Raw genomic sequence first — 12886 nt, 5'->3', positions numbered from 1 at the left:
AGTGCACTTTTCTGTTTGAGAGACATCAGAGATAAGCGTTAGTGGGGGCAAAAAGCCCTTGCTTTTTTATCATTTCAACTACAACAAAGCTACTATGCTAGAGACACACACACCAACAAATAGCATACATTAGGCACACTATGTGAGAATGGATGGAACTTTAAATAAAAAAAATACTTGGTGCACAATTTAGAAGAACAATCTGAATGGCTGGATGTTTTCAAAATGGGAGACACATATGCAAAGCTCACCTCAGCCACCAACGAGTCTGTCATAGGTCTGACCATTGTCCCGCTATATTCGCCGCTTAAAGTATTCTGACTGAACGGGCGTGAAAACATCAAGTCGCTCTTCCTGGAATCGCTAGTTCCGCACACGTCGTAGCCAAACGCCGGCTTCAGCGTACCCGTGCCGTCGACGTCGGCGTAAAGGGGAGGGTAGTAAGGAATAACCGGAAGTTTGCCAGCGGACTGGAAAAACTGGCGCTCTTGGCGCCAGCGGTACACTTTGACGGAGATGATGAGGATCAAGCAGACGATGAAGAGGAAGGAGACCAGCGCCAAGGCTAAGACCAAGTAAAAAGTCAGCTTGTCATTGTACTCCTTGTCATTTAAGTTAAATTCGGTGAACTCTGAAAGCACCTCTGGGAAGCTGTCGGCCACTGCCACGTTGACGACGACCGTGGCGGAGCGGGACGGCTGCCCATTGTCCTCCACCACGACGGTCAGTCTCTGCTTGACCGCGTCTTTGTCGGTCACTTGGCGAATAGTTCTAATTTCTCCGTTGTGGAGGCCCACCTCAAAGAGAGCCCTGTCCAAGGCTCTGTGCACTTTGTAGGACAGCCAGGCGTTCTGGCCAGAGTCCACGTCCACGGCCACTACTTTGGTCACCAGGTAGCCCACGTCCGCCGAACGGGGGACCATTTCGGCTAGCACCGAGCCACCCGTCTGGACCGGGTAGAGCACCTGAGGACCGTTGTCATTAGCGTCCTGGATGTGGACGGCCACGCTCACGTTGCTGCTGAGTGGAGGGGAGCCCCCGTCTTGAGCCCTGACAATGATGTGAAACTCTTTAGTTTGCTCGTAGTCAAAAGAGCGCACGGCCAGTATCTCCCCACTCTCTGCATTTACGGTAAAATAGGCAGAAGCTGACATCCCGTTCAATTTGACATCTTCGAGGAAATACGAAACCCGTGCATTGTTGCCCGCGTCTTCGTCGCTGGCTTTAACGGTAAGAAGCGAAACGCCGGGATTGTTATTCTCGGTGGCGAAGGCCGAATAAGACGTGCTTGCGAACAAAGGGGCGTGATCATTGACGTCTGATAATTTTAAATAAATAGTCTTATTAGTAGAATGAGACGGGGTGCCCTCGTCTATAGCTGTGATGGTTATGTTATATCCCGGCATTGTTTCGCGATCTAAAACGTCATCGGAAATCAAAGTGTAGAAATGGAGTGACGACGCTTTGATTTTAAAAGGCAAACCTGGGCTAATAAAACACTTGACTTGACCATTCTTACCCGAGTCCAAGTCTTTAATGTTAAGCATGGCTATTGTCGTTTCCAGAGGCGAATCCTCGGCTATCGGATTGGACAGTGACAGAATACTAATGACGGGCGCATTGTCATTTAAATCAAGGACTTCCACAAACACCTTACACGTGTCCCCCAGGCCCCCTTTATCGGTGGCCTCCACGTCTATTTCATACTGTCTGACTTTTTCATAATTGAGCTCACCCTTGACGGAGATTTGACCCGTATTTGCGTCGATGCTAAACACGGACGAAGCCACGTCGCTGTTCTGCGAGAAGGAATACAAAAGCTCCCCGTTTGCCCCCTTGTCCGCGTCTGTCGCGCGGACTTGTAAAACATTTGACCCCGCAGGGGCGTTTTCATCTATAGTTGCCGTGTAACGAGATTGTTGGAAAGCGGGCGCGTTATCATTTACGTCCACCACAACAACGTTAATTTTAATGGAGTTGGATTTGGGAGGGTCGCCTCCATCAAATGCAGTCAGGGTTAGTTTATGCTCCTCCTGAATTTCTCTGTCTAACAAAGCATCAAGTATCATTTCAGCATATTTGGTGCCATCGGTGCGAGACAGTATATTTAATTTAAAATGATCAGTGGGACTCAGCTGATAAGTACGCAGTGCATTCGAGCCAACGTCTAGATCTTTGGCACTATCGAGTGAAAAACGAGCCCCCTTCAACGCTGATTCCCTAATTTCAAAATGCATTTCCCTCTTTGCAAATACAGGGGCGTTATCATTGATGTCAAGAATTTCGACGTCGACGTGATGGAGCTCCATGGGGTTATTTAGAATGATTTGAAAATGCAGAGAGCACGGAGACACTTGGCCGCACCTCTCTTCTCTGTCTATTCTCTGCTTGATTTCGAGCGTTCCTGCCTCCACGTTGAGAGTTATGTACTCACTGCTGTCCTCGGTAAATATCCGTGCTCGTCCGGATTTCGCTCTCTTTGCAGGCAAACCGAGATCTTGGACGATATTCCCAACAATAGATCCTATTGCCATTTCCTCGGGGATGGAATATCGGACATGTGCGGTAGCCATGTCAAAGACACACAGGCAGAAAAAGAGTAGCCTCCAAATAAAAAAGATCGGAGACATTGTGCTCCTTTATCCCTCCTTAAAAATGATAATTAATCCTTCTGCTAATAAGTTGGATCGAATTTGTGGGGAAAGCAGGTCTCGTCCCGGAGACGCTCCTTCGTACAAAACCGAATGCAAACGACTAAAAACAAGCAAAGGCTCGCTCCCGTTTTTGTTATCATCCCCACTGTGGTCGACAGCGGCACTTAGAGACCAAAATAGATATTGCAGTTACTGAATCTTAATAAAAATGCATGAATATAGAACAGATACACTTAGTTTAAGGATGCTGGGAAAATAGTTTTTGTATCATCTACTCTAAAGTTGTGCTGATAATCCAGCCTGTTTCCTTTTCCCCCTAAGTTATCTTCATGTTGCACCGAATAATGGTCTTCCAAAATAGAGATTGTCATAAAACATGTTTAAATTGCAATTACTGGGTTTGCTAAATGAATTACAAATGAGGGATTCAGTTTGCAAGTGGAGGATAGAACACACGAAAATGATGCAAGGTGCTGTCCGTGGTGCTGAAATGCGAGGCCTGAGCTGTATAGATTCCAACATGAGCTCAATATTTTTCTTTCAATGGCACACAAACAATGAGAAAATAGGTTATTTGAAGTGAATACTTTAAGTTTTGTTTCATGAGATAGTGGAGATATTTGTTAATATAGCAATATTGACAGATGCGAAAGAAAGCCAACAATCTAGAGCAGAGTATCATAAACACTATGTGACAGAGAAACACAATCAACATTATTTGATGAGCAGATAAGTGGTTAAAAAACACAAATGATCTGTTTAAAAAAAGTTATTGGGGTAAATGCCAACAATGTAATCAGAACAAAGTCTAACCTCAAGAGGAGAATCAGGTTCATCCAGGATGTTTTTCTCTCTGTATACTTTCTGCACAGTCCCTGTAAAGCTGGGCTCCATCACCAGCACATTGTGATTGGCAGTTCTGTCCAAATTACAGTCACTTTTCCTAGAGTCCATTGTCCTGCACACCTCGTAATTGTATACATGCGGCAAGGTCCCTGTGCCCAAAGTATCCGAGTACCTCGGTGGGTAATACGGAATGACGGGCAGGTTGGAGTGGCAAAGCATGCGAGACTGCCTCCAGCGGTACACTTTGACGGAGATGATGAGGATCAAGCAGACGATAAAAAGGAAGGAGACCACGGCCAATGCCAAGACCAAGTAAAAAGTCAGCTTGTCGTTGTACTCTTTGTCGTACGTATTAAAGTCTGTAAACTCTGAGAGCACCTCGGGGAAGCTATCGGCCACCGCCACATTGACAACCACAGTGGCGGAGCGGGAGGGCTGCCCGTTGTCCTTCACCACAACTGTCAGTCTCTGCTTGACCGCGTCCTTGTCTGTCACCTGCCGGACGGTTCGGATCTCTCCATTGTGGAGGCCCACCTCAAAGAGCGCCCTGTCCGAGGCTCGCTGCACTTTGTACAAGAGCCAGGCATTCTGTCCAGAGTCCACGTCCACAGCAACTACTTTGGTCACCAGGTAGCCTGTGTCCGCCGAGCGGGGGACCATTTCGGCCAGCACAGAGCCACCTGTCTGGACCGGGTAGAGCACCTGAGGCCCATTGTCGTTGGCGTCTTGGATGTGGACGGCCACGCTCACGTTGCTGCTCAGGGGAGGAGAACCTCCATCCTGAGCACGGACACGGAAGCGGAACTCTTTGAGTTGCTCGTAGTCAAAAGAACGGACAGCATGGATGACTCCGCTCTCAGCACTAACGGACACAAAAGAGGAGACCGGAACCCCATTAACGGAGGTGTCTTCCAAAATATAGGAAATGCGGGCGTTCTGGTTCCAATCAACGTCATGGGCTTTAACAGTCATTATGGATAGACCCGGGGTGTTGTTCTCTACAATGGAGGCCTCATAGGAGCTCCTCTCAAAGACGGGCGCGTTGTCATTGACATCCGAAACGTGTAAATTAAGAGTGACGCTGCTGGAGAGGGAAGGTACACCTTCATCAGAGCACGTCACCGTGATATTATACTCAGACGACCTCTCTCTATCTAAAACACCGTCTGCAACAACACTGTAAAAAGTACTCGAGGATGTCACTTTAAAGGGAATATTATCATCAATAGCACAACTCACTCTACCATTTTCTTCCGAATCGGGATCATTGACACTCATCACGGCTATGACGACATTATTGGGCAAATCCTCCTCCACCGAAGCGGAGGAGGAAATCATTTGAATGATAGGAGCGTTGTCATTCACATCACCCACTTCAATCAACACCTTACTGGAATCGGACAGACCCCCTCGATCCACCGCCTCTATATCAATTTCATATTTATGTGCCTTTTCATAATCTATAGGACCTTTCAAAATAAACTTGCCATCTTTAGTAATATCAAATAATTTGGTAGTGCTACTCATGCTATTTTCAATCACATAGCTGACGTCTCCATTGGAGCCTTTGTCTGCATCAGACGCCTTAACCTGAGTAATGAGGGTCCCTGCGGGGGAGTTTTCATTTAAGCTAGCTTTATAAAGATTTTGCGTAAACACGGGAGCGTTATCATTAGCATCCAACACTTGAATTTGAATCCGCATCGTACCAGACCTCAGCGGCTCGCCCCCATCTTTTGCCGTTAAGAGCAAATGGACAAATTCCTCTTTCTCTCTGTCCAGGGGCTTTTGCAAAATCATCTCCACCTTTTTACCACCATCTGACTGCCTGTGCAATTTGAGAACAAAATGATCAGAAGGCTCAAGCGTGTAACTCTGAAGGCCATTCAAACCTATATCCGGGTCTATAGCTTTCTCTAACATGAATTTGGAGCCCACCACGGCAGATTCGCTGATCTCCAACGTCCTGCCTTCCTTTTCAAAGGCAGGCTCGTTGTCGTTAATGTCGGTGATCTCCACGCTGACGGGAAATATTTCAATGGGCTGTTCTAAGGCGAGTTGGAAATGCAGTGCGCAAGGCGTCGTCTGGCCACACAGAGCCTCGCGATCTATGCGCTCTTTTATCACCAGCGTTCCTTTTTCCTTGACTAGTTGGACGTAATCGGCGCCACCCCCCGTGTGGATGCGAGCTTTACCCGATTTCAAACGCTCGAGGTCCACGCCCAAATCTCGAGCCACGTTCCCCACGAACGATCCTTTGGTCATCTCCTCGGGAATCGAGTAACTGACATGTCCGAGCGCCGAAGGAAAGCACAGCGTGCAGACAAATAACAGCGCGTGCACGCTCATTGTTGAACGAGAGGACTCCGACTGACACCCCAAAAACGCAGCCGTCGAAACGCGAGCAACAATACAACAAAACACGGCTCAATGCATGAAAAGAAAGGGAAAAATAAGGGATGAAAATATTCCTGGGTAATTTTCCGGGAGTGCTATTCAATCCAGGTCGTAACACGGACTGTACGTTCTCCGTTTCAATGTCCTTTCTTGACTGAGCAAGCAAGGGGGAATGTGCTTGCATAAATGAACACTTTAAAGCACTCAAAGCGAAGAGCAACAGCGGCCCGACGAGTTCACAAAATAGAACTACATGTATTGTGGACAATACGTCAACTGAATGTAATGTGAGCACCTATCACAAAGTTAATGAACAACATGGGCAATAAATAAATGCCTAATGAGGTACTTATCAAAAAATATTGATAATCAATAAAGGAAATCGTATTTAAAAGTGCGATCCAGTTTTCCCTCCACAGGTAAGACAAACAATCATTAAACAAGGAAAGCATGGGGAGGCACAATCTGCATGAGTTTGTTGAGAGGAAAAAAGAGGCAGTATTGTCGCTGTCCAGAGTGCTGAAATGGCTGCTTTCAATGGGTTTGACTTAAGGAAACAATCACATTGAATAGAGAAGTGCATTCTAACCTCAGGAGAATCAGGTTCATCCAGGATGTGCTTTTCCCTGTACATCTTCTGCATGGTCCCTGCAGAATTGGGATCCATCACCAGCACATTGTGACTAGCAGTTCTGTCCACATTACAGTCACTTTTCCTGGAGTCCATGGTCCTGCACACCTCGTAATTGTACACGTGTGGAAGGGTCCCCGTGCCCAAAGTGTCCGAATACCTCGGTGGGTAATACGGGATGACGGGCAGATTGGAGTGGTACAGGACGCGGGACTGCCTCCAGCGGTACACTTTGACGGAGATAATGAGGATCAAGCAGACGATAAAGAGGAAGGAGACCACAGCCAAAGCCAAGACTAAGTAAAAAGTCAGCTTGTCATTGTACTCCTTGTCGTGGGTATTAAAGTCTGTGAACTCAGAGAGCACTTCGGGGAAGCTGTCGGCCACTGCCACGTTTACGACGACCGTGGCGGAGCGGGAGGGCTGTCCATTGTCCTCGACTACAACTGTCAGTCTCTGCTTGACGGTGTCCTTGTCCGTCACTTGGCGAACAGTTCGAATTTCTCCATTGTGGAGGCCCACCTCAAAGAGCGCCCTATCCGAGGTTTTGTGTACTTTGTAGGAGAGCCAGGCGTTCTGGCCGGAGTCCACGTCCACGGCTACCACTTTGGTCACCAAGTAGCCGGTGTCCGCCGAGCGGGGGACCATCTCGGCAAGCACCGAGCCGCTTGTCTGGACTGGGTAAAGCACCTGAGGCCCGTTGTCATTAGCGTCCTGGATGTGGACGGCCACGCTCACGTTGCTGCTCAGAGGAGGAGAACCTCCGTCCTGAGCGCGGACGTGAAAGTGGAACTCTTTCAGTTGCTCATAGTCAAAAGAACGGACAGCGTGGACGACTCCGCTCTCGGCACTGACGGATACAAAAGAGGAGACTGGTACTCCATTAATGGAGGAGTCCTCCAGGATGTAGGACAGGCGAGCATTCTGGTTCCAGTCGGCGTCATTGGCTTTTACAGTCATTATCGAGAGACTCGGGGTGTTGTTTTCGACTATGGAGGCCTGGTAGGATCTCCTCTCAAAAATGGGCGCATTGTCATTGACATCTGAGATATGTAAATTGAGAGTGACACTGGTTGAGAGGGAAGGTACACCTTCATCAGAGCATGTCACTGTGATATTATACTGGGAATCTGATTCTCTATCCAAAGCTATCTCCGTCATTAAGCTGTACAATCCATTTGTTGTGCTGCGTATTTTAAATGGAATATCTCCATTGATGCTACACTTGACCTCCCCGTTACTGCCCGAGTCAGGGTCATTGACACTCAACATAGCGACCACAGTATTCTCTGCCGAGTCCTCGGAAATGGAATCGGATTTGGAGAGTATTTTCATTTGAGGACTATTGTCATTTACATCAATGACGTCAATCAATATCTTACTGGAATCAGACAGTCCTCCATTATCGACAGCTTCGATATCTATTTGTAAAACCTTTGCCTTCTCATAATCAATGTCCCCGGTTAAAATGACCTCCCCAGTGACACTGTTAATCTGAAACAGGTCTGATAATCTTAGCCTACTTTTTGATATGACATATGATATTTGTCCATTTGAGCCACTGTCCCTGTCTGATGCACTCACAGTTAAGACACTGGTTCCTTTTGGTGCATTTTCTCTAATACTAGTCTTATATGAAGTCTTTGTGAAGACTGGGGCGTTATCATTTACATCTAAAACATGAATATTAATTTGCATTGTTCCTGACCTGCGCGGTTGTCCGCCGTCAAAAGCCGTCAACAACAAGGAAATCTCCCCTTGCTGCTCTCTATCGAGTGGCTTTTGCAAGATCATTTCCACTTTCTTATCACCATCTCCTTGATTTTCCAATTTCAACTGAAAATGATTGGTAGGACTGAGCGAGTAACTCTGCAGCCCATTTGAACCAATATCAGCATCAATGGCTTTCTCCAGCACAAACTTGGAGCCCACGACAGCGGACTCGCTGATTTCAAAACGTTTACTGCTAGATTCAAAACTTGGAGCATTATCATTCACGTCTGTTATTTCAACAAGAACGCGAAATGATTCTATAGGATTTTCCAAGATCAACTGCAAATGCAAAGCACACACGGTGGTCTCACCGCACAACGCCTCTCTGTCTATCCTCTCGTTGACAAGGAGGAGCCCTTTTTCCTTATCCAGCTCGATATATTCCGCATTGTCTCCGGAATGAATGCGGGCTCGCCCGGATTTCAGCCTCTTCGAGTCCAAAGCCAAATCTCGAGCCACGTTAGACACCGACGAGCCTTTCTCCATTTCCTCCGGGATGGAGTAGCTGACTTGACCGAACGCGAGGGGCGAATTTCCAAGCAGGGCGAGCAACAACAATAGAGCTCCTCCAAACGTCATCTTGACTGGATTTTCCATGCCTTTCCGATCTGACGAGTAATCCGTTCAAATCTTAACAAAAACAATCAAACGAGACGACAGGCATCCGCGTCTACTGCGAGTGATCGCTGGTTCGAAATGACAGCTTTTTTTTTTTTTTGCATTGTCGAAAACGTCATTGTGAGCAAAGGGAGGGACGGATAGAAACCCTGTCGTAGACTGCCACACACTGGTCAAAAACGGCCTATTCAACTCTGCACCATACACAAATAAAGAAGTGCATACAAAATAAAATGCAGACTTATAATGGTAAACGCAGCAATATATTGATGTACATAAATAGCACGAAATGTCTTGTAAATAGCATACATTATTTTTTATCAAGTCCAATCAAGTCTTACTAGATATAATGCATACAAGACCCACATACAGACAAGCATGTTTGATACTTTTCAATCAAGTATGCCAATATCCAATTCTTAAAAGAAATGTTAGTCAGAGTTGATGTATTTTTATATTGTGATTCTATTTTAATGTGACACATTTTTGTGGGGATATTTGGGATTTTTATTGTGGTTGAAATGGGGGAGGCTGACGCAAACCGGTGTTGAAAGTTAAAATAAAAAGGTTAGATGTATTGCACTTTGTTTATAATGTGTTGGCTTGAAATTATATAAATAAACAAATGCAATTAAGCCATACATGCTGGGAGTGTATTCATCATTAGGAATAATCATGAGACCATTTAAGAAATCATTATTGTTTCTGAATGTGGGAAAGGATTCCAAAAGAATACACCTGGACAAACCTATCATGCTTTTGGACAATGTCACTCGGATCAACAATTCTAAATGTTGAGCTATATCATTCCTGAAGAAAATTACAACCCAAAATTTACATGAACTCAAGCGACCAACCTCGAGAGGGGAGTCAAGTTCATCCAGGATGTTCTTCTCTCTGTAGATCTTTTGCATGGTCCCCGCAGAACTGGGCTCCATCACCAGCACATTGTGACTAGCAGTTCTGTCCAAGTTACACTCACTTTTCCTAGAGTCCATTGTCCTGCACACCTCATAATTGTACACATGCGGCAAGGTCCCCGTGCCCAGAGTATCCGAGTAGCGTGGTGGGTAATACGGAATGACGGGCAGGTTGGAGTGGCAAAGGATGCGAGACTGCCTCCAGCGGTACACTTTGACAGAGATGATGAGGATCAAGCAGACGATAAAGAGGAAGGAGACCACCGCCAAGGCCAACACTAAGTAAAAAGTCAGCTTGTCATTGTACTCCTTGTCATTTAAGTTAAATTCGGTGAACTCGGAGAGAACCTCGGGGAAGCTGTCGGCCACCGCCACATTGACGACCACAGTGGCCGAGCGGGAGGGCTGCCCGTTGTCCTCCACTACAACTGTCAGTCTCTGCTTGACCACATCTTTATCGGTCACTTGGCGAATGGTTCTAATTTCTCCATTGTGGAGGCCCACCTCAAAGAGAGCCCTCTCCGACGCCCTGTGCACTTTGTAGGAGAGCCAGGCATTCTGGCCAGAGTCCACGTCTACGGCCACTACTTTGGTTACCAGGTAGCCTGTGTCCGCCGAGCGGGGGACCATTTCGGCCAGCACAGAGCCGCCCGTCTGGACCGGGTAGAGCACCTGAGGCCCGTTGTCGTTGGCGTCCTGGATGTGGACCGTCACGCTCACGTTACTGCTCAGGGGAGGGGAGCCTCCGTCCTGAGCGCGGATGCGGAAATGGAACTCTTTGAGCTGCTCATAGTCAAAAGAACGGACTGCATGGACGACTCCGCTCTCTGCACTGACGGACACAAAAGAGGAGACTGGCACTCCGTTAATGGAGGAGTCCTCCAAGATATAGGAAACGCGAGCATTCTGGTTCCAATCAGCGTCACTGGCTTTAATAGTCATTATGGATAGACCAGGGCTGTTGTTTTCTACTATGGAGGCCTCGTAGGAGCGCTTCTCAAAGACTGGCGCATTGTCATTGACATCGGAAATATGTAAATTGAGAGTGACGCCACTAGAGAGGGAGGGCAGACCCTCGTCGGAACACGTCACCGTGATATTATACTCAGACGTACCCTCTCTGTCTAAATTGCTGTCAGTCATCAAACTATAGAAATTATTAGATGTCATTTTAATGGCAAATGGACTATTTTCGTCTATGACACAATTTACCTGCCCATTAGATTCTGAATCGGGGTCACTGACACTCATTAAAGCGATGACAGTTTTGATGGGGGCATCTTCAGGCACCGAGTCAGATGACGAGATCCTGTTGACCACCGGGCTGTTGTCATTTACATCGATGACTTCAATGATTATTTTACTGGAATCTGGAAGCCCACCCTTATCAATAGCTTCAATATCAATATGATAATCTTTCTCCTTTTCATAATCGAGTTGAGCATTTAAAATGACGTGCCCCTCCTCATTAATGTGAAATAGCTTGGACAAAGTATCTGGGCTGTTCCCTATGGTATACGTCACCTCTCCATTTGTGCCCTTGTCTGCATCTGTGGCGCTCACTTTTGTAATGAGGGTCCCTATAGGTGAATTCTCGGCAATGCTGGCTTTGTAAACATCCTTACTAAAGACTGGAGCATTGTCATTAACGTCCAAAACAGTGATGTGTATCTGCATTGTTCCCGTCAACTGTGGCTCTCCTCCATCCTCAGCTGTTAAAACTAAAGATATGTGCTCTTGCTTTTCTCTGTCTAAAGGCTTTTGCAAAAGCATTTCCACTTTTTTACTGCTGTCAGAATGACTGTGCAGTTTCAGTATAAAATTATCACTCGGCTTCAAGGTGTATTTTTGCAAGCCATTCTGTCCTACATCGGCATCAAACGCCTTTTCCAGCATAAATTTGGAGCCCACCACGGCAGATTCGCTGATTTCGAACCTTCTCTCGCTTTTTTGAAAGGCTGGTGCATTGTCATTAACGTCCGTGATTTCCACCGTGATGGGGAATAATTCTAACGGATTCTCCAGTGTGATTTGGAAGTGCAAAACGCAGGGCGTCGTTTGCTTGCACAGCAGCTCGCGGTCTAGTTTTTCCTTGACAAGGAGGACTCCTCGTTCTCTATTCAGATCGATGTACTGGGCGCCGTCGCCCGTGTAAATGCGAGCTTTGCCTGTCTTCAGCCTTTTCATATCTAAACCCAAATCCCCAGCTATGTTCCCTATCAGAGAGCCTTTGGCCATTTCCTCCGGAATGGAATAGCTGACTTGGCCAGTGACGTAGTGGAGGCAGAAGATGAACGTTAAGAGTACTTGCCGTCTCATTGTCCTCCCTGGTCGATTCCCCCACCGCACAAAAGAGACGTTTTGCTTTATTCCCTGCACGGATTTCGATGGGTGTGGAGCAAAAACGAGGAAAGGTTGTTTTTTTATTCCAAATATCGACACTTCGTTGCCATCCAAATGAAATCTCCGTCCACGATGCACCGTTTAAACGACTGACAAGCTTTCCTCAGCGGAGTGGGAGGAATTGTGACAAAAGCTTACAAAAAAAAGAGCAACAGAAATGCGTGGGGCAACAGCGTCTCATAGAGTTCGAATTGAGAAACTGCAATCAGGGTTTTTCTTTTTCTTAATATAGTCATTCATTCTTTAAAACTCCACTGTCACTACAAATGCACTCAGAAAACAAGCTTTTTGTAAATCCCAGAGAGAAATATGTTTTGGGTTTGATGGGGAGAATTGATTAGAGTACTCTAATAATATATAATAATGAGACATGAGCATGGCTAATCATTTCCAAAGATAAGAGCTTGGTATATATAAAGTTGTTCTGTGCAGCAGGCAAGAGTCAAATGGCCATGAGAGGCAGAGACCCCAATGACACTGTCCATGGTGCTGATCTCTTCCAAGTGCTACTCATCACATATACAATCAATTCCATCACAATACATGACAAGTCACATATTTCGTCTGCCAACCAAAACAATTAGTAAGACAAATACGACAGCCATGTTACCAACACAACCATACTGCTTGTATAAGAATGTACT

General features: G+C 46.3%; 1 protein-coding gene across 40 annotated transcripts in view; it reads right to left on the bottom strand.

The window, feature by feature from the left end:
* LOC144207596 (protocadherin gamma-C5-like) overlaps positions 1 to 12886 on the bottom strand; it is a 128597-nt gene that overhangs the window by 31661 nt on the left and 84050 nt on the right. The window contains exon 1 of one of the 40 annotated variants that reach the window (XM_077733169.1): positions 9777 to 12650. The exons of 32 other annotated variants lie outside the window; for them this stretch is intronic. In XM_077733169.1, the coding sequence (XP_077589295.1) occupies positions 9777 to 12158 (2382 nt within the window). In that variant the 5' untranslated portion in view covers positions 12159 to 12650. Of the gene's footprint in view, positions 1 to 251; positions 2975 to 3467; positions 6075 to 6486; positions 9013 to 9776; positions 12651 to 12886 lie in introns of those variants that run through there. 7 more of the 40 variants (XM_077733183.1, XM_077733150.1, XM_077733176.1 and 4 more) reach the window with 7 other exon arrangements.

This window comes from Stigmatopora nigra, chromosome 14 (genome assembly GCF_051989575.1).
Source record: "Stigmatopora nigra isolate UIUO_SnigA chromosome 14, RoL_Snig_1.1, whole genome shotgun sequence".
Classification (NCBI taxonomy): Eukaryota; Metazoa; Chordata; class Actinopteri; order Syngnathiformes; family Syngnathidae; genus Stigmatopora; species Stigmatopora nigra.
Note: the sequence above shows the minus strand (reverse complement) of the source record. Positions and strands in the feature narration are given on the sequence as shown.